The sequence below is a fragment of the Anarhichas minor genome, unplaced genomic scaffold (assembly GCF_050575085.1).
Source record: "Anarhichas minor isolate MPS153535 unplaced genomic scaffold, ASM5057508v1 ptg000074l, whole genome shotgun sequence".
Lineage (NCBI taxonomy): Eukaryota > Metazoa > Chordata > Actinopteri > Perciformes > Anarhichadidae > Anarhichas > Anarhichas minor.
In genome coordinates, this window is record NW_027466520.1 from 11331367 (window position 1) to 11359146 (window position 27780).

Below are 27780 nucleotides of genomic sequence, written 5' to 3' on the forward strand. Positions count from 1 at the left end.
GATAACAGCTGAGAGAGGAGGCATTAGCTCACACACCAATTATGGCATTTTTCATAATTGAAATTCTTTAAGAGTTGCCTCACACTTTGATTCCCCACTGCTATTCACATATGTAGCAGAAGTCACACCTTTTTACATACTTTATGTGTAGTTGTTCCATTGTTACTTTACTTTTTTTATTTTATTATTCATGTAATGTTTAGGGTTCTACCAAATAATGTTAACATTTCAATTCTAAATCAACATTTCAATTCTGCACAGCTTATTTTAATGTTTTTGCTTGTCTATTCGTTCTTTTTAAATCCGGTCTTTCTGCACAGTTGCAGATGAAGGACACATATGCTACATGCACTAATATTATTGGCTATTCTATTTGTATACTTAGATTCCAGAAGTGATGCATGTTGGGCGGGTTCGGGCTGGCGGTTGACTGACTAAAAGACACCTTTTCGTACAACAGTCCCCCTTCCACCTTCTCTTCCCCTCTCTCTGTTACTCGCTCTCTCTCAAACACACACACACACACACACACACACACACACACACACACATACAGCGAGCTCCGCAGCGCTCAGTCTGCACCTACATATATCTATGTGACGAAACTGACAAGTCTTAAAAAAACAACTACTAACTCATTTATTCCGATGAATATCTTCAAATTTAGATAGGATGATTTAAGGATGATGACGTCATACAACATGATGACACACATTAAAAGCCTCATCCCAATCCCTCAATCAAAGCTTTGAATTAAAAAAGAAGTGTTATATATGTATAATATATGTCCTTATGTCTTCCTTTATAGTGAAGTGTGGTTGAGTGGGTTGTCACTTCGCAGCTGTTCTATAATACAATCAAAAGTAAAGTAAACGTCTTGGCATTCACTTTCACCCAGTACTGTTTCTTTTCTGCTGCTCTGGTTTAGCATGGAGGCCAACAGAACCTTCGGAATAAGCCAATAAGAAGTCGTCATGTTTTGTTAGGCAACTGCAATCGGCACTGCAGATTAGTCAACCAGAGGGCAGTTTGTACAAAATGAAACAAACAAACAGAAGCCTTCACTTTCCTACTGCTTTTGATGCTATCGTGCTCTGAGCTAGTGAGTGTGCTAGCATGCTCCACATCATACTAGTGCTGCAGTAATGAGCCCCATTAATTATGTAAAGGCAGTGATGCAGATGGACCTAATTAATTGTCTCCCGTCACCCAGTTGATTACTGTACCTGGAAGGGAGGAGTTAATTTCTGTAATACTTAAGCAGGTACGCAAACTGTTTTGTCAGAGCCACAGCTATGACAATGACAGAGTGGAGCGCCGGCTCACCCGCTGCAAAGCTCTTTCCCTGTTATATCACCAAAAGGAAAGTTTCCCGGTGGTGGTGACATTGTGATAATTGAAGGAGAGAGGGAGAGATTAAAAGAAGTGGGGAAGGAGGGAGGGAGCGGAGAGGGGGGGGGTTGTGCGGTGGCCCTGGAGATGTTTTCGCAACCTGATTGCATCAACATTTGCGTACCGTCGCGCCGTTTGTCTCCGTATGTCTAGGTAATGGGTTACCGGCGGGCGAGTTTGGGAACACCCAAGGTGCTTTGCAACAGCAGCGTGGTTGGTGGGGAGTAAACCTGTTGAGAGTCAAGCAGCACAGATTGGAGTGGTAATGATAACCCGAGTCTGGGAGGCTGGCTGTTAATCATGTCAGATGTGTTCTCCATTTTAATGTATGCAGCAGCGTCACGATGGTGCCATCTAACCAGAGAGATACCAGGGTCATCCTTTTTCCTACCAATTACCATGTGACAGAAAATAACGTGTGTTGCTTTAATCTTATTGCAAAAGTTAATTCAGAAATATTCTATATTGCCTTGCCTTTCAAAATAGTATGATGTATAGCTATATAGCATGGACTTGCAAAACACTAAATAGACCTTATTTACCATAATTTCATTGCTATCATAGTCAGCATGGCCTCTTAACTTTCTGCAGTAATTCAGTTGAAACTCTATTTACAAGACAACAATGCCATGTAGCACTTCACCTGCTTTATTCATCAGTCTTGCTGTGCCAATGGTACAGTAAAGTGCGGATGAGAGTCACCCGAGATGCAAATCTAAACTCAAGCAAAGGAAGAGGAGGCTTTGGAGAGGAAGGCGGACAGAGGGAGCAGTAGGCCGTGACATGGTACACAGGAACCGCTGTCACACAACAATAGAGCCCTCAGCTCCTCAACAGGAACCCATAACAGCAACACAGGAACACCGGGAGAGGAAAGGAGGAGCTGAGTGCTTCAGGAGGGGTCGACTAGAGTCAGAGGGCAACTATTGGTCTATGGTGTGTGTGTGTGTGTGTGTGTGTGTGTGTGTGCGTGTGTGTGTATAAACATGGGATCACCGGAGTCCTACCAACCCCCCAATAACCTCTACCAAAGAGCAATGTGGTCAGTGTGTGCGTGCATGTGTGTGCATTCGTGTGCTTAGCTGCCTGTGCACGGTGTGCATTTACACGGTATGTCTGTGCATGTGTGTCTACCATCATGCACATTTTGGAAGTGTGAGCATGCAAACCTTTCTGCGAGCCCGCATGTGCGTGTCACATTAGAGTGGCTTCTTCAATTACAGCGGATGGGTTTTTTTTCTTTTTTTTCTTTCAGTGGACAGCACTGAGGGCCCCGATGGCCCCAGGCGATAGCAAAGCAGGCAGGCAAGGACAGGAGCGACGTAGCAGCAAGCACAGCATCCACAGTCTGAGCATTAGGGAGCTCAATATGAGATATGACTGCAAAGGCTACATGCCTGTGTTCATGAAAAGGTCACGGACTTTGCTGGGCAGTAATGTGTGAAGGCGGTACATAGCGGTTAAAAAAAGAAGGGAGGGAAAGACAGATAAAGATCAGACACGTGTACCCTCTCACCTCCTTCCCAGTTCACACATATAATATTTTATGGTTACAAACTACTTAAAGAACAACTTTTCACACAACAGTTCTTTTAAGGGCTCTTTGTGCACATTTAACATGAACCCACCTCTTCCTTAAATGAGCTACGGGCGCTGCGCTTTCCTCCATTGGTCTGTCCTTGTGCACTTTGCACAATGTCTGCACCTTCGTTTTCTATAAAGTTAGTCTTTCTTTTTATCAGCGTCAGATTTATCAAATGTGAGTATTTATTATATATGAGTCGTTTTATTACCAGCCGCGACAGTGTGTGTACTTTGCCAGGTGTTTATACGTCTGCCTGTATGTCTGTAGACAGATTTTGCCACCGCGAAAGCGTCTCAATTGTGCAAGATGCTGTCATTTAAACTTTACAGGTGTGCAGGTGAGATCAAAATGAAGGCTGCTTTTAGAGATGGGTGCGGTCTCAGCAAGAGCACTGGAAGTAGGGAGGTAGGAAGTGTGGAAGGAGTCATTGGCCCTCCCACTTTACAACCGTGGCCTGATTTGGCATTACGGCTGTAGTTTGAGGTGTTTCTTAAAAAATGAATTTGTTGTTTGTGGTTTGTAAATAGAGATGCAACGATCCATTTTTTTTCTTACTTCTGAACTTATTCCAACACCTGCATTAGGATATCTGCTGATACCCATATAATGCATTGCAATTTTGCATTTAATTTCAATGTATTCCAAAGCGATTTATTGGAACTATAGATTAAATAGGCATCACATAGACACAGGTGTGGGAGTGCAAATTGCTATGGCAAATCCTCTCATGTTTTTACCAGCGATGATCAACTACGGGTCGATTTCTATTCATGAGTTCAAAAGTAAGAGGAATTTCAAAGAGAAGTAAAATGGAAAATTGATAAACTCCTTCATAAGGTTTTCAAAGTGAATATTTGAAATAAAAGTGCAAGAACTGTGGAGAGAAATAAATATCTAACTATCAAAAAAACCTATTAAATAAGTTAAAAACCAGAATGTGCGTGAGTGCTTCTTAGCAGTGCTTTGTTACAAAATAGTGTGTCGTGTAACCAGATGTTTTAATGCAGACAAAATCATTTTTGATCAAGTAATAAAAGGCGAGGCCAGAGGTCTGTTCGTGTCGGATGTTGAATTGAGGAAGTGGTGTTGTTGATATGGTGATATTTTAACCATGCAGAGTGAGAACTCAGCTGGAATAGTGATACATATACGACAGACTGCTAGAAGTAGCCTCAATGTTGAATGGTTTATTGATAGCACCGCCAGTGACTCTCAACGTTCCTTTCAAGAGCCGAGAGACTGTCACTGACTGTGACAAAACAAACAGCAGGCCCTGTCAGTTTATACTCACGCACTAGTTAAACCTCTGAATGATTCTGTATTGAGAGTCCTGCGAGTGACTCTCACCACCTGTTACAACGAGACGAAAAATCATCACTATGATAAAACAAACGCCATTCTGCCTTTAAATCCCAAAAACAAGGGTGAGGTCATCCTGTAATCAGGGTTCATTATTCTGGTCAATATGGTTGTTCTAGTTCTGTGAACACAGGCAGAGCCCTCGCATCTCACAAGGTGATGCACTCACTTTCCTCACAATCACACCACTATAATGTCTCCTCCCATTTCTAAACAGGCCAACAGTTCCAGCAGCACAGAGAGAGAGAGAGAGAGAGAGAGAGAGAGAGAGAGAGAGAGAGAGAGAGAGAGAGAGAGAGGAAGTGTTCCAGTGTGAACTCGTCGGTGTGAACAGTTTAATTACAGGGAGTGTCAGCCCCATTGCTTAATGTGTCCCTCACAATTAATCCAAGGAGAGGATGTCATTATCTACCAAAGCCTGGGCCTGGGCAGGCTTTTCTGTCAGAAGGGAAAGAGGGAGGGAGTGAGGGAGTGAAAAAGAAAAAGGAAGAGCCTTTGGTTAGCAGCCTATATGGTCAACCCCTGTGTCACACAAAGGGATCAAGCTAAGATTCTTGGAGGCTGTATTTCAAAACATTGTGTTCTTCGTATGTTTCGGACACTCGCCTCTTGTGACTCCGATAGCGAGGAAGAGATTTTTTTCCCTTCAATGTCTTCATAATACGGACTTCGCCCGTCAGCTGTCAAAACATTTCCAGCTGGAGGAGGTTAAATCGATGGCAGGTTTTCACCACTTTTGAGATGCTTCTCCGTCTTTCCTTTCTTCCTCTCATCCTCTACCTCCCCTCCTTCCTCCTCTGTCCTACAGAGTCCCGGCCTGTTCCCTTGCCAGCCCGTGATGTGAAACAGAAGGCAACAAATTGGACCGTTGGAGAGTGAGAAAAGAGTGTTACATTAGTACATTAGTACATTAGTGTTACATGTGCTGACCAATAGGATGTAAGTATTATTGTGGAAGAGAATTATGTCAGCTGGAGAAATGTTACAAGGGATGCATCACATGAAATCCTACTTTGCGTGCACACATCGGCAATTTTGCACGTAACGCTCGCTCAAACACACATACGAAGATGCATTTTCAGCCTCTGACTCCACAGAGGTTTTACAGCTTGAACTTGACAGATCTGATTCTTTGTGACTGTCCGTCGTCAGTCACTTCTTTCCCCCTTTCTCCCTTCCTCTCCTTTAAAGAGTTTGACCTTGGCCGCTTCCTGCGGCCCGCAGGGGATGAGGAAGGTCTGGTGATTGTGACAGGTGTCGCATCTTAACAGACCCACATGACATCCCGAGGAGAAATAGACATTTGGAGATTTTTATTTTTTTTTTCATAAGGGTTTCACTCATAACCTTAAAGAGACAGTGTGTGCGTGCACGTGCACATGTGTGTGTGTGTGTGTGTGTGTGTGTGTGTGTGTGTGTGTGTGTGGCGAACCACTGATTCTCCAGCTCTCATTTCGGTTATTGGCTTGGATACTTATCACCTCCAGCCTCCGAGGCCTGATTAGGTTGAAGCTACTCCAAAGTCAAATTTTGGATATCAAAGGCAATGCTCAACTTTGACATCTGTCTGCAGCATCTTAATATGAAGCCTGGGCTCCTGAAATGTTGAGAATTGAGCTCAACGTCTGAAAGTACATGTACCAGTGAGAAAAAGAAGAAAAAAACGTGTTTTCAAGGATTTACCAGAAGGGGGCTTGTCTACAAACACTGTATTTGTTTCGTTTAAGGTATCAAAAAATACTAAAACGTAGGACCTGTATGGTTTGTGTGATTGGTTTCTGGTTGGAGGCTACTATTGAACTACAGTATTTGCAAATATAAGTTTCAATAGAGGCATTTGCTTTAATGTGCATGGCGGCTGCATATGCTTTATTTATTCTTAAATGAATCCTTTATTCCATCTTCTTGCTAATATCTTAACTTGCACACAAGTGTTGTTACTTCATTTTGTTTGCATCTGGCTAATGTGTGCTCGTGTGGCAGGGTTGAGGTTATTACATATGTGGAGGTTGAGTCATTGGTTTAATCATGTTTTAATCATCCTTGTATATTATCCCTGAGAACACATCATTCCCTTTGTTAAATTAAAGTTGCAGGTAAACTTTAACGTGCTCCAGAACAAACCTGGAAAAGTGATCTCCTTCGGGCCCAGGGTGAGTCAGACATGGTGTGGAAGTAGAATGGGTGACTATCGGAGTTGTTTACTGTAGGCTGGGAGAAGGCTTTATTTTTCTGCAAAGAGATTAGTAACAGTGAATTATGCATATCTTATTTTCTGGATTATCTCAGGCAGTCAGAGATATTATCTCACCGGATAATCTCCTTTAAAGTTGTTCAGTTCTGACTGTAAATATAGTCGTTGTTGCTTGTTTATCTTTTCTGGAAGTCCAATTTGGTCTCTGCCACTTTTGGATGGAGTGTGTTGTTGCACACAACCGTGATTACTCAAGTTGAAATATTTATAGCCAATGATCTTTGCTTTAATACGCACGGTAATGAGAGGAGGGTGGATGAAAGCTACTGTAGCGTACTAGCCATTTCATCACTCTGTGTGTGTGTGTGTGTGTGCGTGTACATCTGCGTGTGTACATCTGCGTGTGTCCCTGCATGCAAATGTGAATGGGTGGCCTGTCTTGTCCAGTGGTGCGGTTAACCAGACGCAGACCTTTGCTTCAGCCAAATCAGGCCCAACGCAGACAGTGTGCATCCATGCCATTTTCAAGCTGCTCCAATTATATCTGCCGACTGTCCGCATATTGGCCAAATTTACAATAATAGCATATCTATTTCCATTCTAATGGCTGACATTGCTTGGCCTATCCATGCATGTATGTCGTGGTCTTTTATGCTTTGTGGTTCGGTCTGTTCCCAGCCATGTGCAATGTGCTGTAGCCTGTCCTGACCTTGTATGTGTTGCATGAAGCCAGCGCGTGTGCATCTGTGTGCGTATATGTGTGCGCACATTAATATCTCTGTGAATGAGCATGTGCATTTGCACAGTGTGACCCCTGACGTACGAAGCCTGTGCATCTGTACTACAGTACATGTGCCTATTATTTCAAAATTGGCGTGTGAACCCAGTGCATGTGTGCGTGTGACCATGAGCTCGGAGTGGCACTTGTGTTTTATGTGTGCGTGTGTGTGTGCGTGTGCCTACATGCAGTCTTTGTCTGTGGTGTGAACCCAGTGCTCAGCAAACAGGCCTTGAGCCCAAGCCAGCTCTGACAGACAGGGTGGTGGTAGTGGGGGTGGAGTGGAGGGATTGTACCTCTATAGCTTAGAGAGCCTCTGCACAGTACACACTCCTCACCCCCATTTCCCCTCCCTCCCTCCCTTCCTCCCTCCCCCCACTCCCTGCTGCCTAGCCCCAAGCGCCCGCAGGCACTGGAGATGCACGCATGCGTTGCCTCGCACTGTGTGAGGCTTTTGTCTGCTTGTGAGCGTGGATGTGTGTGTGCGTGTGTGCGTGTTAACATGTAGAGGAGCGTGTGTGTGTGTGTGTGTGCGTGTGGATGAGGATCTGTGGACAAAAGAAGCAACCATGTCTACCTCTTCTCTCACTTGGCAATAATCATTGATGCTCCTCTCTTCTCTATCTGTTCTAGTGTGCCCACTTTATGTTCATGTTATGACTGCTTTTTGTTTTGGATTGCACAGAAAAATCGGTGTCAAATGGAAAATGCCTAAATATGTTACAATGACAAAATATATACCACAGATGGAAAAAGATAGGCCACAGAAATCGACGGTCCGGTTTAGTATAGCTGCCATGCAGTGGTTGATGGAGTTGTTATGAGCATATATGCCATTTCTATCAGGCATACAACTCAGAATGCTGATCTATTATCACAAAAGAATATTTGGTTCAACAATCCAGCATCCCTAAACAGTTTCCATTGTCCTGAGATTATTTTTAATTTACTTGACACAGAAGAATGTTCCTTTCCCTCTTAATCTTAAACCAGTCATTAATGAAAAACATCATGGACACCTTTAGGCCTCATCCATTGCTGTGTGAGTTGACTACCTGGTTCCTCCACGTTTGTGTGAGGCGAGCCTGGCCTTGCTTTATATGCTGCAGTGGTCCAGATGGGCCCACCAACAACCAGAGCTGCTCAAACAGACCCAGACACTTTTGTGACTCAGATTTGGTTAATTTGATACATCAAAATGTATAAACAGAAGATTGGCTAATAAGCAGGTGGCTCGGCACCTTATAAAACATTCAACGGCTATGTGTGAATCAAAATTATTCTTTCTACATAGGATGCTCTACTTAAGCTCTAGAGCCTATAAAGCCAAGTCCAACAACAGATAGCACCATCCAAACAGCCATGGCCAAACTCAGCCTTCCTTCACTTCCTTACTCTAAATCCAGCCTCCTCCAGGTATTAGCACTTTGCCGCATTCAGCCCTCTCCTCACTACAGCTATCAATCTGTCCTCAGCCACAGCACAAGCTGCAGATCCAGCTCCATTGCTGATACCGCCAGAACCAGCCACAGCCCCATCCCAAGTACCAGGTGCAGAACCAACACCATTCTCTGTTTGTTTTTTTCCCCCCAAATCTAAACCTACATCCCCCACTCAACGGACCTCCAATCTCGTCCCTAGTCTCGGTCCCAACCGTAGTCCCAGCCACAACAGGGGCTTCCATGTGCGACTGACACATAAATAACCAAGCCTGTCCGCCACCCAGGCAAATTCAAATGCACCTGTCAAAGTGATGAAGCACCCGCCCGCAGGGAAGCATTGTTTACATTTTCACTCCAGTCTTCGCAAAAGTGAGATTCTAATTATTTTCACACTGTAAATTAAAGCCAAGTGGGACAGAACTACAAACCAAGAATGATCATGGAAGTGGCAGGAGAAAGCCCCAGCCGGTAAAGGGTTGGAAACTGAAGAGAGTGTGTGGATGGTGGACAGAGGGATGGTCAGCAGCTTCTTTTTTTTTCTTTTTTTTAAGAGGAGAGATAGCTAGAGAGACAGAGAGGGGAGAAAAGGGAGGCATTCACACAGGCAGTGCAGCAAGTCTCACTTCTGTTGTGCTCATTACAGACAGGGTCTGGAGAACTTCAACCAACTGGAATACATTATGCCCTCACATTTCATACATAATAATGTGCCAAAAATGTGCTGCATTATTTTTCATACCAGTGGACACGGAGAGAGAAAGAAAGACGGAGAGAGAGAGAGAGAGAGAGGTAGAGAGACGGAGAGAGGGGAAAGATTTAATTAGTCCATGGGAACATGCAAATGGAAGGTAAAATTAGACAGAGGAAGGGAGACCTGGGGAAGAGAGAGAGTGCACGAATGGTAATGATGGCTATCTAGTTTGGATCAATCATTAAAGGATCGGGGGACTGACAGGCCTGTTCGTGCCCACGCCTTAGGCTCCTGTCCTGGACAGTCGCCAGCCTGGCTCAGTCTGCCTGGCCATAGAGACTTCTCCTTCTCTCCTCCCTTCAGTTCAGTCACACACACACACGCACATGTACATACAGTGTGTGCTCATACATCACACACAAATGCATTCAAACACACATGTATACTCACACTCCCAATAAAAGCTTAATATTTAATGCCTATGGATGGCTCACTCTGGGGCCTTGTTAGTTTGTGTTTATTAATCAGCGATGCGTCCCCCCTTCTGGTAGTCTTCTCAAAATGGTGGATTAAAGCGCGCATGAGTTAAATACGGGTGAGTTTGCTCGCTCGGCATGTGATTGCTTTCGCATTTTGACACAGTGTTTTGATTACCGTTTGAAGATGGCAAAGTTTTCCACACGGGGTCAAGTTTTGGAACCGTGCCGGACAGCGGAAATGTCCTCTTTTAATAATGGTCAACTCTAGACACCGTGTTTATGTCCGACATGTAACACAATGGAGGAAAATGTCAGACATTGATATTTGTGACAGTCAAGGACGTGTGAGACACGTATAGAAAATACGCTGAATCTACCCCAGACACAGCTATTACTAGACCAGTCTGTCACCCAATGAAAAATGACTATTTAATTCCCAGAAACTGTCTGCCCTCTTTTTAGCTGTTAGTTGCAAGCTAAAATCCTAATTTAGGTATGAATATGGGTCACTTTTTTTATATGCAACACAAAAGAATATCCTGTTAAAAATATAGTGCATTTATCCTTTTGTCTCTGAGGCAGTGTTGGCCTCAAACTAACAAAACAGCAAAGGAATTCCAAATCCATCTCATGACTGACATGTGCACACACTTGAATTAAAATGATTGACAGGCCAGTCAAATGTTATTACAAGTCACAGTGCATTTTTAGAAATAAAAGCTATCCACAGACACCTCTATTTAAGTATTGATTGCTTTTATTCTGCATTCATATGTGGTATGTTATGATTTGGTTGGTGTGAAATCGCATCCTCTCCCAGAAAGACAGGCAGACTATATTTGTGAACCATGGAGCCATGTCTGCAGCTGTGCCATCTCCACTTCCTGTGCCCCTGTCCCTCCCTCCCATTATTCATGTGCATTTGCGGTAATGTCTACAAATCCTGAAATTTATGTCCCTGCTGGAAAACATGGTTTGCCGTTTATAGTCCCCCGCTAAAAGAAATAAGGCCCGTCTCTCCTGATGCAAGTCAAGGGACTGATGCAGACTCTATCAGATTTATAAATACAGACCCCAACAATAAATCCCGGCTTGATTGGGTTTGAATTGGGTTAGCTCACTTGAATGCTATCTGCTTAACCCACAGCTGGCCTGTCTGCTCCATGCAGGCATTGGACCTAAATCAGTCACTTAGTGCTATCAAATGGAACAATGGTGGAGTGGAGAGAGCACTCAAGCTAGGGCTAGAAGCCAGGCTAGCACCATAACGCAACACAACAGACCAGAACAGAGTAGTGTAGAGCAGACAGGCCCTCTAATGCTCTTTCCTTTTTTGTGTCTCAGCAATGATGCATCCTGAGAGCCATGGTGCATTGCATGAAATGGCATCACCCAAACCGAACACACAAACACCTTTTCAAGCTTTTGTCTAGTCTTGTCAACTGGATTTCACGTGCTAATTAGCGTAGGATGGTGGCATGGCTAACATTGAAAAAAAAAAATCTATTTTCATGCAAGCCAAAATACATACACATGCACAGCACACTGGGGTATTTAAGCAGGTGTGTGTAACCAAAGTGACTTTGAGTACAGAGGCTGAATACGTGGTGTTTCTATCGCCACTGTACAGCTTGGTTTATGAAATCCAGGACTGGGGCCTTAACCGGGTCATAGGCACACTTCCTGTGACCAGCACAGCGGGAAAGAATGTTTTCTTACCCGGTTCTCTTCACATTTGTCACTTTAAATGTTTATGATTTCTGACTTTATGATGAACAAGCTGAGGACCCCCATATAGGAAGAGATCTAGGATTTTCTGCACACTCCTATTTGTGTTTCCTCATAAAGAAAAAAAACAGCAAATCAACGTACACACTATCCAAACAGAGTGATTGCTGCCTAGCAGAGGTGCTGATTACTTAAGGAATTCAGGTAATCAGTTTCCCCCAGTGTGAGCCGAGGCCAAGCTAGAGGCAAGGCGCAGTTGAGGCGATTTCACTAATGAGCGTCTTAATTAGCGTTGAAGAGATGCATCCCCGCGTTCCCCCCTTACACACATGCACACACACCTTCTTTAAATGTTCTCAGCTGCTCCTCTCCCTCTCTCTTTCTCTCTCTGCACTCGTGACTCTTTGACATTTTGACAATGAGGTCCTTTCTACTCATGGGGCTGCCTGGTTTGCAGTTTATGCAATGTCTCTAATTACGAGTGGGGTAATGGCTCCCACTGTTTTCTCGGTGAAGTGCCTAGAGTTGTGTTTGGCTAACCGTTTGTAAGTGTGGGGTGACAGCGATACACCACCAAATTAAACCTCTCCTTCAGCTTGACCCTGCTACTCACGGCCCCCTGAATGAGTTTGCCTTTTTCCTTTTTCTGTATTTTTAGACGAATCATAATTACGCAGCCAATTAGAGGGTCACCTTGAATTTTAGAAACTACTTGAAAAACGTCCTCTTTATTGCGCCAACTTTATGTGTGTGTGTGTGTGTGTGTGTGTGTGTGTGTGTGTGTGTGTGTGTGTGTGTGTGCGCGCGTGCGTGCGGCTTAGTGGGTGTGTGTGCATGAGGTTTTCGCTGTTCCAAGTCTGTGGTGTCAAGGTTAAAGTTTGAATTGTGGCCCATGTGGCTCATGGCAGGTACACATGCAGGTACACATACAAACACACTCATAAAAAGTCTTTTACACACACACACACAACTGAAACCATGCACTCACTGAGGCCTTAAAACAGGGAACTACCTCTGCCTGGCAGTCTGGAGCATGAACTGGGATTTACGTAGGGCACAAAGCAGTTTTGTCATATTGTCATTACATTTACTCTTGGAGCATATGGATTTACAACTCTGTCTTTTAGTAAATACGATGATGTATAAGCTCTACCGCGATGCATGTATCAGCACACATTCCAGCATTCACCGGCAGACACTATCGGAGAGGGAGAGAGCTTCCATGATCTTCACACATGGATGACTTCGAGTTACATGACCTATATAACATGTTACACGCTCCGCTTGCTCCCCGTGTCTCACCCTAATACAGAAGGGCAGCGCTTTACAGGTGTGTAAGCTCCCAACACACACACACACACACACACACACACACACACAAAGAGTCATAAACAAGCCAGCCAGCCGGATTATACATATGTATGCATGATCACAAACACAACCTGTCTCTTTACCTGCCACAGATCAGGCCCCATAGGACTCATGCACCGCTAGGAATTAGCGTGCTGATGTACTGTACGCGAGCGGTGCTTATCTGGTGGCTGCAGTTGTATGTAATTAAAATGAACATCTCAGCAGTTTACAAGGTGAGGTTCAGGCTGATTTTAACATGCTGTACATGGGTTTTCTCAATGAAATAAAGTAACAGACACTTATATTTGTGTAGGATTTTGACCGAATGTGCCGACTGTATATTTTTCACATGCACTCGACATACACTGTATCATCCCTCTTACTTACGTTACCCGATTCTATTTCAAAGCATTTCTTTAATATCCTCTCAGATCTTCCAATAACATAACTTGTCAATGCAATACTATTCAGCAGCCCACCTTGAAGCCTTGCGTATCAGAGCTTTCCACAAACGTTTGGACAAACCCACAACAAAGAGTTTTCAGTGCCTGCTCTCAATATATCGTTATCTCCCTTCGTGTTTGTGCATGATTAGGTGGCAGTCTATGACTATATCTGGACAGTGGAAGACCCATTGGCAGGCGCTGCAGCTCCTACCGACCTCCCAAGGGAGGGTGCAGCTCTACCAGAGGGCGAGACCAGCACCCATGTGGCAGTCTACACCCTCTACCTAAGTGGGCTGAAACAAAGATACAGGCACTTCCTCCGACAACCGGATGGGGCTATCATTGAGGTGGGATATGAACATCTTGTATTCAAAATATGTTGACGATATACTTTAGTTTACAATGAATACACTGCAATATGAAAAAGGCTACTTTTAGAAGTACACTGTATGAATTATCTGGCCACAAATAACATTAGATAGAGCACATATCAGCTGCACAATCCTCTAAACCAGTTGTTGTCATAAAAGAAAATAAGCTTTAATTCCTATCTGCGTCTGGATCTGCATCGAGCTGAGTTTTGTACAAGGCCCTTCTCCAACTGAAGTTTGCATCTTAAGATCAAGACAAATGAAGAGTGGAGGACAAAGAAAGAGAGAGGAAAAGGGTGGAGAAATGAGTTGGAGGTTCGGAAAACACTCCCTCCTTTCCTCTCTCCTCCGTCCTCCTTTCTAAGAACGGGAGGGCAGAAATGGATGCATAAAGTAGTTCCTTATTCCGCTTTCAGAACAATAAAAAAGACAACAGTACAGCTCTGTGGTCTGAAAGGGTGAACAACCATGACAGATTAGATTTTCTTTCCTCGGGTAAAAACAGATTTTAAATGATTTCTTCTTTTCAAACCAAAAATGTCAGGATTTGCCCTGAGAAACAAATCGAGACTCAGTTCATCATGTGAATACAACTGTTACTTACTACAACTAAGTCAACAAAACTCATCTTTTTCTACGTCTCTTCTGCCAGTAACAGCCATGTACAATCTATATGGCATGTTAAAGATCCCAGCGCCTCATTCTATGTAACACTTTGTGATGAAATGTGCGTTGTAATTATTGCCACATTTATTTAGCTCCTCGTCCTTCAAGCACCTGCAAGACAGGTCAGAAACACACGGATCCACTGATTGTTGCCTAATTATAAAAGTAGCTCTTTGTGACTACTGCTGCAGTAGCAAGAAGTCATTCCTTTCCTCAATCATTTCTGTCAGTCGCCCAAGAGCAACCTGGATCATCCCAACAAAATTTATATTTTGATGTTTGAATGTCAGAGGAGTGAGGAAGGAGGGGGGGGGTTATAGGCGCTAACAATTAGCTCTGAGGCTCTTTTGCGTTCTAATGGTTCTCCGTCATAATTTGAGTGATGGTGAGCTTATGTGAGTAAACACACAGCATGGTATATTTATTACTGGTGTCGCACTGTCTGGGTGTGTATGTGTGCACATGTAGCCTCTAGACCTGTGCATAGCAGATGAGACATCTGGGTGGATTGTTCATAGCCAAACAGCACACAGTCGTTGACACAGACAAACGCACACAGATCTTCACTTCTTGTGGAAAAAAAACAACCTGTTATGAAAATATCATACACAATTGCAGATGCCGACGACGCAAATTTAGTACACTCATAACCCCGACACCCGAAACATTACCTAACTGGGAGTAAAAGAATGAATTCCTGCCATTTCTGCTGTCCAAAATCATTACCGCTGTGCTGACTCTCTATTCTTTAAACTGTGAAGGGAGTTTCATAGAGGCCACCTTAAGTGAAAGATAGGTGTTACTGTCCTTGGAAAAAACACACACACACACACACACACACACACTCTATCGCTCTGTTGCTCTCTTTTCTCACACACACCGTGTCCCTTGGGTGTTGCTGTCTGTTCCTTGCAACGTAACAGGCAGGGACCTCCAGTAGCAAGAGATGCCGATGGCATCCTCTTTCACCCGCTGGTAGTGGGGAGCGATAACACCGACGCGCAGCATCGCCGAGAGAGCACTATGCCATTCCCCTTGGCCTCGCAGCGCGGACCCCCACTTTACATATTCAAAACTAATCCTCTCCTGAATATATAGACTGTTTTTTTTTTTATGTATAGAGCAAGATCCAGGAATCACCAAAGGGCATCCCCAGCACTCGGAAGAACACTTGAGATGATTTTATTAGCGCTTTATATAATTCTGGCAGCGGTACGCACACTGCGACAGGGTGCTGTGTACAAACTGGCCTTCAGATGTAAGGTGACAGCTCCTCGGAGAGAAATAACAGCCGTGCAGGCACTTCTACAAAAATTAAATAGATTAAAAAAAATATATAGAATGAAATAGAAAAATGCTCTACTACTGCATGCGATGCAGTGACCATAGTGATGCAGAGAAGTTGCTCTCTGTTCTTTATTTATGACATTTTAAAGCAATTTTTATGGGTTTTCCTGAATAGGCTTATTACTATATTCACTTATCTAATAGCACGTTTCATGGTGATGTATTTACACTGCTATGTTACTAGACTAAGTATTATATAGCAGGAATCCAATTCATTTTGGCAATACAAAAAGAATGTCATTTGTTTTACTTTCAGCCAAATATGCTGATGTATGTATGTATATAAAAGCCGGTGTGGAAATGTCAAATATATACCTATCAGTATCATTATATTTTTATCAACATGTCAATTCAGAACATGTAGCCTACTCTGCACAGATTTTTTTTTTCTGCTTATCATTATTAGTAGTAGTATCTACAATATGTTCATTGTTTTCTATATTCTGATGTGAAATATTGATTTTGTCTGCGTAGATGACAGTTGAAACGACAGTGACAAAAAGACATCATTCTACCGTGTATTAACATGACTCCTCTCTCCCAGTTAAGTAAAAAAAAGACTAATCCTACTTAAGGAGTCTGTTTCCATTTACTGAGGAAATATTGACAGACGGCTCATTTCCTTTAAAGAGCTCTGTTGTCTCAGGCAGTGTCCTGGCCGCCAGTGCCCCGAAGGACCCGCTCCTCCCTTAGACTAACATGACCATAGCTCAAGGGGCCAGCTGCTCTGCAAAATACACGCAAATTTACATCCAAAATGTGTCTAAACGAACACATTAAAAAGCAAGTCCTGGAAGAAGTGCCCTGAGCTATAGACACTGTTAGACACTGTTTGAACGTAACGGAACAGCGAGGTGTGCCCTGTTTGATTTGCTGGAGAGTGAGAAACATGAGCAAGAGTCATGAGAAACCAAATATTTCTGTTGTTTATTCAGCCATCATTGAAGCAGCAATGTTGACTGAAAGTTTTTTTTTTTTTTTGGTCTTTCGGTGTTGCGTCGTTAGCGAGAAGCAGGAGCGCAGTGGAAGGAGTTGTGGGTGTGTAGTAAAAAATATAACGATAATGAAGTCTTTATTGACTTGCATATTGAATTCTGTTTAAAGAAAGTTAATATTAATGATCCATCATATGCTCCCATTCAGCGCGTTGCCCAGGGCAGATGTTTGTAATATTGACCATGTTGAAGGAATCTTCTCGCTGAATCACAACAATACAAAAAGTTAAAGCTACGTTCCCGTCAGTGTGCTCCAATAAAAGACATTAAAGGTAAAGTGAGGTGTAGCTTTTCAAACACTCATTACCTATAAACAGATGTTCCCCAGCTGCCAACTCGCAAAATGCACTGCTGACAACAACTGTTAGGGCCGGAATTATGCAGGGAAATGCATCTATATAACCTAGGACCTTCAGAGAAGGCCTCATAACCACTCTGTCTGAGGAAACAAGATGGCTGATGTAGAAATTAATGCAGGCAAAGTCATTATCTTCCCTCCTAAAACCACAGTGGGTTTATGTCCCCCTGTGTCGTTTTTTCTCCGGGGCTAGCATTTAAGTGTCGATGGACTTATAAAAAGATAGGACAAGCCAACTGTGCCCCTTTTGTCTCCTCTCCTCCATCTGGGAGGCAGCAGCATATGCAAGAACTGGCTCAGCTTCTGTAAAACTTCCATTAAAGATGCACAACTAAGGCTCTGCCAGCTTGAATATTACCTCTCTCCGCAAATTATTTATGGCTCGGAAAAAGCGCTGATGATGAGCATCTCCAGCGACTTGTATAAATAAAAACACTATTCTCTGCAATTTCAGCTGTGTTTAGTTTTTTTCTCTCTTTTTTTGGGGGGGATGTGCTTAACCATTTGCAGAAACAAAAAGTATGCAGTTTATTCACATAGTAAGGTTTTAAGTGTATGGTATTTCATTATCATAACCTCAGCAGGGAGGACTGTGTTTGTATTATGCATGTTTTGTATAATTAAGGAGAGGATATCCCCTTATAGTTTGTAGATTTTTATAATAACACTGACAAAGCTGATAATTGCGATGATAATACTGACGGTTGGTGATGATCAGAGGATATGAGAAATGGAAGGCGAAGCACAGAGGGCTGTGCTTTCATGAGGGACACCTCATCATCATGATATGCCATCAAATCTCTCATTAACAAGGAGCCTTTGTCTCGTCTTTGCATGACTCAGCCCACCGCCCGTCTGCACATGGCCACGACTCTTCGCCGGACCAATATTGACCTAATTTATCATGCGGAGAATATGAAGAAGTTAACCTTTGGAAAAAAAAAAAAATAGAAACACCTTGCAGCAACATTAATTGACAAACCGCATCAATTCTCCCTCCTACCCCTCTTTTGTAATTACTCTGCTGCACATTTGATTGCCGCTGCGGAGCTGAGGACCCACGCTTCATTTGCCGTGAGGTCATCGGCAGCCCTCAGAAATATGAATATGATTTATACAGGAAGTGAGTGTGATCTCTATGCGTTGTGAGCGATGTCTTTTCTGCATGTGTGTCTGTGTGTGTGTGGTTACGAGAGACACAGAGAGGGAGAGAAAGAGGGGGGGGGGGGGGGGGGGTGTCCTTGGCTTCATACTGTATGTTGCATGAGGAGATTAATGCCTCCCTGGCAGCTATATCTGCTTAGCAGGAGGACTTCTCCAAAGTACATTGCATGTAATTATCTGACAGGTTTAAACTAGTTTTAGGTAAAGAAGCACTCTGTGGCACATTTTTCAAGTTTGCTCAATTGCTGCTCTATCTGTGTAATTTGCAACTTTAGAAAAGTGCCAGCCTACCTTTTGACTACTTGATGCTGTTATCAAATTTAGAGCTGATGAATGTGTGGAAAGAATGCAGACGTCGTTTTGAATTAACCCATCTTTTGTTTTGTCTAAATGTCTGCTCATTAGTTATTTGAATGTATTTCCTTATATATTTATAGCTTCATCTTTCATTTGATCATGGCTTATACCAGTGAGATTTAAGTTGTATTTCATATCACTGTACATACAGTAAGTAGGCCATCCCAGAGTTGTGGGAGCTGTTTCCCCTCTGGGACTGGAGGTAGTGTGTCATATAAAGTCTCCATTTCTGCTTCTCCTCCAAGTTCACTCTAAGCACCAGGACAGAGGTAGAGACTATGCATGACAACACTAGTCGCAGGCCTCGAGGAAAATAGCAGTTCTCCTGCCAATCTCACTCACTGTCATCCAAGTTCAACCTGTGCTTTGCGATGCTTGATGCATACGGCCCCTTGGGTGTCCTGAAACAGTCCATGCACTGTTCATTTGTTGTTTAGCTTCCGTTCATGTTGCCCTGCTGACTCCCGCGGCCCGTGCGTTTTTTTTCTGAAGGTGATTGGTGACGTGGAAGGGTCGGACAGTGCAACCAGGATGATGCCCTGCCCGGGTGAGGCCTCGGCCATTCAGAGAGAGGACAAGGAAGACGCGAGTGCCCCGCACCAGCTACGGAAACGGACGAAAGTATTTGGCCGTGAGTGTTACATTTCAGAGCACACAAAGTACACATTCAATAGTCCTTGTCACCTCACCTCATCTCTCACACAAACACACACACACACCCTGTGACCCTCTTACTTGTGTAAACCTTGTTCCTACCTGCTGTTTGTTCAGCAGAATTTGCACAGTTTCATCAGGTGTTTCGTTCCCTCAGGGTCCAATCGTGTTGAGCCAGTAGGAGGAAGTGGGTGTGGCTCCAGTTTTGCGCTGCAAGACCTCAACCAATGAAACCAAAGCAAAGGAAGAAATAGTTGGACCCTAAACTAATGTAAGTCATCTTATCAAGCGTCTGTTTGACTTGAGGCCTCTGCAATATACTGCAGTAGTTGTTTTTGCTTTTTGTATAGTTTGTATGATTTAAATATCAAAAACACTGATTCAAATTTGCTGTATTGCTGCCATCAGCTGGAAAATGTGGTACAAAAGATCTCATCAACTTTTTTCAATAACTTTTTTTTTCTCAGTATGAAATTTGTGTAGCAATTCCTGGGTACAACACCTTTTTACAGCCTCGTTGAAAGTGGACTCGTCAGAATAACAGCAACCAAAAACAGTATTGTAAACTATTTTGTTCTGTCATCCCCCAGCAAGTAAACACAAATAGTATTTGTGAACTAGTTTGTAACGTAACCTAATAAACAATGTCCAACACTTCCAGTGAATGCAGGTCGTTAGGTGTTCGGCGCTGTCTCAACACATTGAAAAATGAAGATTCTAAAATTCACTAATCAGAACACGAGTGATAAAATATCAATATTGGCCTCACATTAAGCAGGATAATATTCAGGCCGGCTTGTTTTGTATTGAATATGTGTCTGCTAGCCGGTGCTCAGTGTAATGAAGTGGCTCACAAATCAGGCCATAATGGCTGCCTACTTACACATATTGCTTAATTAAAGGTTGTGAGCTTATTAGCATGTGTCTCTGGCACAGGGCGCAGGGAGATGGGAATCGGGACTGATGTCGTTGAGGGCCAGGCTTTAAAGGTTTTATAGATGGCTAACCTATCATACTAAAGCCATAGCCCCCACCCCTTTCCCTAAGATCGGATCTTAATAACCTGTCATTTTCATTGACGATGATTTGCCTTTATGGGCAGCCATTACAGATCAAGTTCTTGGTCTTGTTGGATGGCGATAGCGACCATTCGCGCCCGTCATTATCAGAAAACACACCTTACTTTGGCCTTGAAGTTGCTTTTCACCTCCGTGTTTAAACCATCCCAGCCATGGCCCGGGGGATGCACAGTGCATATGGACACACATTCTCTCCCACACCTAACGCCTCTGTTTCTGATCATCAGCGGCTCTGATGGAGACGCGGGCCTCCCCGGCCTGAAACATTTAGATAAACTAGACGACACGGCTCTAGATTTATCAGTCCATCTGCAATACAAAATGAGGAAAGCACAACATGTAGGCATAATTACACAGGGATTGCATTGATTGTTTGTGTCCACTGTGTGCCAACGCTCAACAGATAATGACATTTTGTTTAATTTGGTGTATTTTCAGCATTGGCAGGACGTGTTAGACTCTGGTGTTGCTTCCTGTCCTTCTGTCTGCCTTTGACACTAGCCAGAACCTATAGAGCTAATGCGTTCCAATTAGAGATCACTCCATTAACAGTGACAGTGCTACACCCCCCAATTCAATCAGCCCCCTAATGAACATTAAGCAGAGACGCTGGCTCTCAGAGATGAGAGAAAGCCCTTCTCTCTCTCTCTCTCTCTCTCCATTTGTCCTACGTTACTACCTCTCTCCCTATCCGTGTTTTTCTTATCCTCTTACCCAACTCTCCCGTTCTTCTTATTTCCCCTGTATGTCTGTTTTCAATAGTACAGTATATGTGCAACACGATGTTGGCCTCAGAAGCAAAATCAACACAGCTGAAACGCATACAAATAGCTCTGGTGTGTTTTGAAATGTTAATACTGTTATATAAATCTATATTATTTGATGATTTTTTTTTTTATATACTCCTGCTTTTTCTCTTGTTTGATGTTTTCTGAGAGTATCACCAACTTTTCAGTTCATCATCAAAACAATGCCCTCTGCAATAGTTTCCAACTGGGGCCAGACGGTGCAGATACAGTGGGGGCAAAGGTATTTCAACGGTTCAAATATTTGATTGTTAATGACAAACACCATTTCACCACAATTTAAAATTCAAATTGATCCCTGGGAGCAATTATTTCTGGGGGAGAGAAACACGCCGCTAGGTCTCTGCTCCACACATTTGCTGATTTAAGTTAAAAGAAAACCTTTTTGCAGAGCTACCATAAGGGAGCTGCAACTTTTTGAAGTAAGTGCCTGCATCTGCTTAGAGCCAACCCAACCTGGGGATGTTGCTGGAGAGTGCAAAAAATAGGGGGAAAATAAAACATAAAAAGAAAAAAAAATAACACTTTGTCTAATTCTATATTTATGTAGCCCTCAGCTTGAGGTGTTCACATAAAACAGTTTGTATTCAGAAGTGCTGCGGTGATCGTTATGCTGCACGTTGAGATCGGCGACTCTTCTGGCACGGTTGGCGGGTACAGCTCAGCCTGATTCATTTGAATTAAAGTTACCAACTAAATAAAAGGGATTCAAATTCCCACTTTTGCTGCTTTGTGGTTTTTTTTGAAGGCAAATACTAATGCATTTCTTTTGATGAAGAACTTTGTACATTTACTGCGTTTGCATATACTTCTACTCACCCAACTTTATTTGTGGCATCTTTTTGTTTGATGTTGAAATGTAATTATGTCTTGTACAGAGCGGAGGGGCTTGCTGTTCTGATGTTGTTTGATCAGAGGAAACAGAATAGTATCCATCAGGGAAGTCTGATAATTAAATGTCTGTAACCTAATGTATGTCTACTAGACTTCTTCTTTATTCTTCTGACAAAATCTCAACCGCTGTTTTAACATACATTATTTAAAATGTAAAAAAATAAAGACTTTAATTTGTGATTTTTAACTTTTGACTGTAAATATGTGTGTTTTAGGGCTCTCTTCATTACACCATCTTTTATTATTAATAATAATAATTTATACAAAGAAAACTCGCCTCAGATTTAAGATTAGACCAAGCCAGTTACATGAGAGAGCTGGTCTAATCAGCTCAGCAACACGTGACATGACTTTCAGTCGGCCCCAACTCTGCGTAACCTGCAACACCAGTACTACGGTGGCATTTATGTCACTGTGGTAGAACAATAATACGCAAACCAGATTTACATTCCAGACCTCTGTCAGGTTTTCCTGCCCAAACTGTATTCTTCTCCACTGACCCCGAACATGATTTCCTGGTGCTTAAGCCGTGGAAAACACACACGGTCGGGGTGTGCGGAGATGTCAACATCGTGCCATATTTCTGTGGCATCTGGATAGATCATGTGCCTCTCTGCACACATATTTATTTATTTCTCCTCTTCCAGAGCAGTGTCAGGGAGGCAGATGTCCTGCTCACAGGAGAAAAATAATTTGCGGTGAAAAAAACAGGGTGGGGAGGTGGAGGGAAAAATATATGAATATGCAAATCTTGTCACAGTGTGGAACCTTGTAATGAGTGGGAAATGTTGTCGCCATCTTTCATTATGCAGAGGTCATTGCTTAATGCCAGGCAGCTGGGCCCAGCTTCTTCTCTCTGCACTCCCCCAACACCCCCAACCTCTCCTGTCATCTCACAGCAACTTGAACCAAACTACAGCCTGGCACGAACAGACACAGAGGTCACAGACGCACATGCACACACACACACACACACACACACGTCGCCATACACAAAACACCTGCATATTGCTGATGGAAGAAAAGCCTCAGTTTTGTTGATTCTTATCGTCACTTGATGAAATTTAAAAAAAAATGTCTTAGCTCTGATGTAGATATATACTTCACACATCACTAGTCACAGAATGGATGTTCCGTAGCACTTTGCGCACATACAATCTCACTGGCTCTGACAAAATGACAAGTGAGAAAAAGAAATGGACTCACATCAATCCTCCCGGTAGAACTTGTACGGATGGTTGTGTGAGAGTTTTTTTGTTGTTGTTGAAAGCTCAAAAGTAGGCACAGCCATCATTTTGTAGTTGTTGTTGTTCCTTTCCTTTTGATCAACCCTTTCGCGTTTGGTAGATTGCTGAGACAGCTCGCTGCTGTTCTGTCTCCTCTCGCAACAGCTTTCGCGAAAATTTCCGCTGGCGTCTGCCCGACAGTGAGCTATGGGGATAATCACTAGGTAAACCCGTCTCCCTCTCTCTCATGCACTCTTCAAATAATCCCGGGTTTTGAATGCTAAAAATGTAATGAACTTCACGGTTCATTGTGCTTGACATTGCTTAATTAATGGGTGCGTTTAAAGTACATAGGGCCCCAGTAATTGATTTATATGCATGATTTGCACATACAGCTGTTGGTTCCTGTAGGAGACTCATCACTCAAAAAGAGGCTGTGCTGATGATGATGGCTAGGTAATATCAGGATGTTCCGTTGGCCAATCCAGCCTTGAGAAAATAAGTTTCCTTTGGGATTAACAAGAACTACTTGTAATTTTGACTTGGGCGTTTGCATACACTATTTTGAACCAAACATTTATACTCGACTCGGTCCGGCAACTTTTTATGATCTGGAAACCGGTCGCCTCCTGTAGCATGATTGAATAAAATGACAAAATATTGTTGAGATCCTATTTTCATCCGGCTATGCCTGATGATGAGGGTTGGGCACGGATCGTTTCCTGCTTCACAGAGCAACTAGACCTCCTCACACCAGCACAGGGTTTCGGCTTGGCTGTCTCTCTCTCTCTATCCGTCTATCTGCCTGCTCGCTCTCCACACAGACAGCTTGTGTTACTGCACCGGTCAGGGCCGAGCTGGACACGGGCATCCCCAACAGGAATGCCAAGAGTCTGTCTATGGATCTGTGACCTAAACACATTATGCATTTGATTTCGATCTGACTTGAAACACACATTCCTCCTCTTGAACAAGTCGTCTTTATCTGATTTATTCATAGAGTAGGAGCACTGTGTGCAGCTCTGTTGCTCATGCATTGTGCAAGGTGCTGGAGAGCCAAACCAGTGGCTACTGCAGCCATGCATACGTGCATCCAACTCTACTGAATATTCATTATGTAACCAGACGCTGGTTACAGGCAGTATGAAAGGATCATGATGCAGGTTGTTTTGGCTCATTTCGTCCTTATTTTTGGAAGACATTCTGTATTATAGTCGCCAATAAACTCTTTAAAACTCTCTAGGCTTAATCACTGAAAGAATCAAGTAAAAGTTGAGTAGTCTTTGTATTGATTATTGCTACTGTTAAATGGGTCTGTAATAAAATGGTGGTAATTTATGTAGAAACTGGAACTGAAGGTTTTATCAAACTTTAATTCAGTTTTCAGGAAGGCCGGGCACGATACAGTGTAGACATACAGTTCCAAACATTATAGAGCCATGCCCTGTTAATGGTCATTTTAAAGGGTCACTTTATTAAAATGAACAGTTTTTGTTTGATGTGCTGCAAACAGAAGTACTTTCTACCAAAGAAATAGTCGCGCTGTGAGCACCACAAATGAAATTCCATTCATCTCTGTTGTATTGTGGTGGCTCGGGGAAAAAAAAAAAAAAAGTTGATGGATGGATCACAAAACCTGGATTAATAATAGCAAAACTTCCTGCATGACGAGTTACACGCAGAGACTCCTTTTTTTTTTTTTTTGTCGTCTGGGTGACCCTTAAAAACACCAATCTTGACAATTACAGTGCGGACCTAATTATTGTTGAAAGCTCCAGTTTTTGTCTTAATGCTGAGCCACCACCTTTACAGAGTTAGCATTTAGCCTTCATTGATCGTGTCCTTTATGCTTAGTTCAGGCATACGCGGTGTGGTAATAATTATTGTTTTCTGTAGAGATCCTGGAGGTCGCTGGCCCCTAACCATTATTTGGTTTTGGACAGACCCTCTGTGGAGCTCAGATCAATCTCTCACCTAGAGAACATTCTAGCATATTTCTATCACCAGCATATTGATTTTTCCATGAGCAGGCCCCCGTTGTGTGCGTGAGGTGTTTTCATGCACGGCACATAGGGGATGCAGCCTGCAGCGTGCACAAACACACGCACGCTTGCATGCTCTGTACATGGGCCGACACAAACAAATAGACACATACACACACACACACACACACACACACGCACACACATGCTTTTTCATATATTCATTTCTGTAGACACCCATAGGCATTTCTTTGTGTAAAATGCACGCATCAGCATATTTAGTGGCTTCAGATCTCAAACACACACTCACACACTCATACACTCCTTGTTAAAGCAGACACCAAGTGAACCATGTCCTCTCTGGGGCCAAGTGTCTCGCTTTCTTTATTACACACACTAATCAATACGGACTGGCCTGGTGTTGAGGCCTGCCATCTTTCCATCTTCCTCTGCAGCCTCCTTCTCTCCCTCGTCATCCCTCCTTCCCATCACTCATCTCTCCCATTCCTTCTCTTTCATTCATCTAACTTTCTGTCTCTCCATCCCTGAATTCCATCCATCCGTCCATGCATCCATCATCCCGTATCCCTTCACCTTACGCTCCAACCATCACTCCATCCTTATGATTGTTTTGGTCCTTGGCATCTCTTTGATTCAGAGGGAAAAGAGAGCTAAAGACAGCAAGAAAAGGGATAAAAGAAAGAAAGAGAGAGAGAGAGAGAGAGAGAGAGTGTGTGTGTGTGTGTGTGTGTGTGTGTGTGTGTGTGTGTGTGTGTGTGTGTGTGTGTGTGTGTGTGTGTGTGTGTGTGTGTGTGTGTGTGTGTGAGTGTGTGAGAGAGAGAGAGGCAGTGTCATTGTCATCTATAACATGGCCGGACAGGGGAGGGTGATTTGGATTTAAATAATGTATTAGATTTTCTGAGCTACCATCCACAATGCCTCACACCACTATGAAACATAATAACTTAAAGGTACGCCCGTGTGTGTGTTTGTGTGTGAAGGTGAAAGAGAGAGAGAGAGAGAGAGAGAGAGAGAGAGAGAGAGAGAGAGGCACACTATATGAAATTGCATGTCTTTTAGATGCAAATTGAGTTGCGTGTAAAATGGTTTGATGCAGACGGATCGGTGCAAATTGTATTCCTGCTGTTGTTTGACAATAAAAAAAGAGTCTTTTATTGTCCAAGTGCATTACAAACACACAGAGTCGGGCTCGGAGTGGAATTGGAGCTTTGGCAACGGTGATTTGAGACAAAAGACGTGGCCCGGCAAAGCTGGGGGAATAAAAGATTGTGCTGGAATTTGTCTAAAGCCAGTAATCATTCTGGTGCCGAAGAGGAGTACTATATCAGAGCGCCAAATCAATATCACATTACTTTGAGTATGGGAGTATATACAAGACTCATCAAATTGATTATTTTTGATGCTACAATAGCGGTTTCATTTGCCCAGGCCCTCGACAACGACTCCTGTTCAATTACTGGGGCTGTGTGTGAATTGAAAAAAAAAAGAAATACAACAAGACAAATGGATATTTATTTGACTAAAATAAAGCCTTGCCTGGAATAGAAATGAGGAATGGTATGTCACAGTCAAGCTCTGGTTAAAAGATGACTTCTTTCATCGGACATTGAAATTTCATGAATATATTTTCCAAGGGCCCTGGAAAAACAGAATTCATCATGAAGTTTGAACAGGCCATAATGTCACAGCAAAGATTAGTCAAGTTCCTAATGTGTTGTGCATGTAAGTGTGGTATTGTTGAACATACGCTCCCCCTGACTTGGTGGTTGTAGACAGACTGCGATGGCTTATGTTGTTTTAAAAAAAAATGGAGTTTTACAAGCATCATCAAAACTGCATACTTTACATTTTAAAGGGATAGTTTGCGTGTTTTGAAGTGGGCTTGAATGAGGTACTTTTCCATGGTCAGTGTGTTACCAACAGTAGATGGCGGTCAGCAGGCTATAATCCAAGCTTGCACAAAACAAAACACTTACAAAAACGTAACATCTAAATTGAGCAGTGAATCATTTTTTAATTATCTAAAAAAAACTACTCTCTATTCAGGTACCTTAAAAAGTTGTCTCTTTAAGTCACATCAGTCCAACTGTTGCTAGGAACGGCCTCCACCAATACTCCTTCTCCTAATGACTTTAAGTCTTCAATATGGGGCCATCAGGAGAGACAAGGCGCAGCGGCTCCTTGGATGATTAAAAAGTCATTTCCTTAACTGTCCTCCAAGGATTTGCGAGCTTTTTTTTTTTTTTTTTTTTGGTTCGAAAACATTAAATTGCTCCAATCAAGCATAAACGTCTCCTGCTTGTGGTGTAATTTGTACTGCTGTTCGCGTGGTGGGCGCTTATTTGTCATCCTTTTCCTTTGGCGCTTTTCCCAACCGCCTTGATCAACAATTAATGGTTGAAATTGCTTCCTT

General features: G+C 42.9%; 1 protein-coding gene across 1 annotated transcript in view; it reads left to right on the top strand.

Moving 5' to 3' along the window:
• ofcc1 (orofacial cleft 1 candidate 1) overlaps positions 1–19590 on the top strand; it is a 79927-nt gene extending 60337 nt beyond the window's left edge. Inside the window, exons 22-24 of the mRNA XM_076080892.1 lie at positions 13597–13794; positions 19198–19336; positions 19517–19590. Of these exons, the coding sequence (XP_075937007.1) occupies positions 13597–13794; positions 19198–19336; positions 19517–19590 (411 nt within the window). The remainder of the gene's footprint in view (positions 1–13596; positions 13795–19197; positions 19337–19516) is intronic.
• Positions 19591–27780: the final 8190 nt, after the last annotated feature.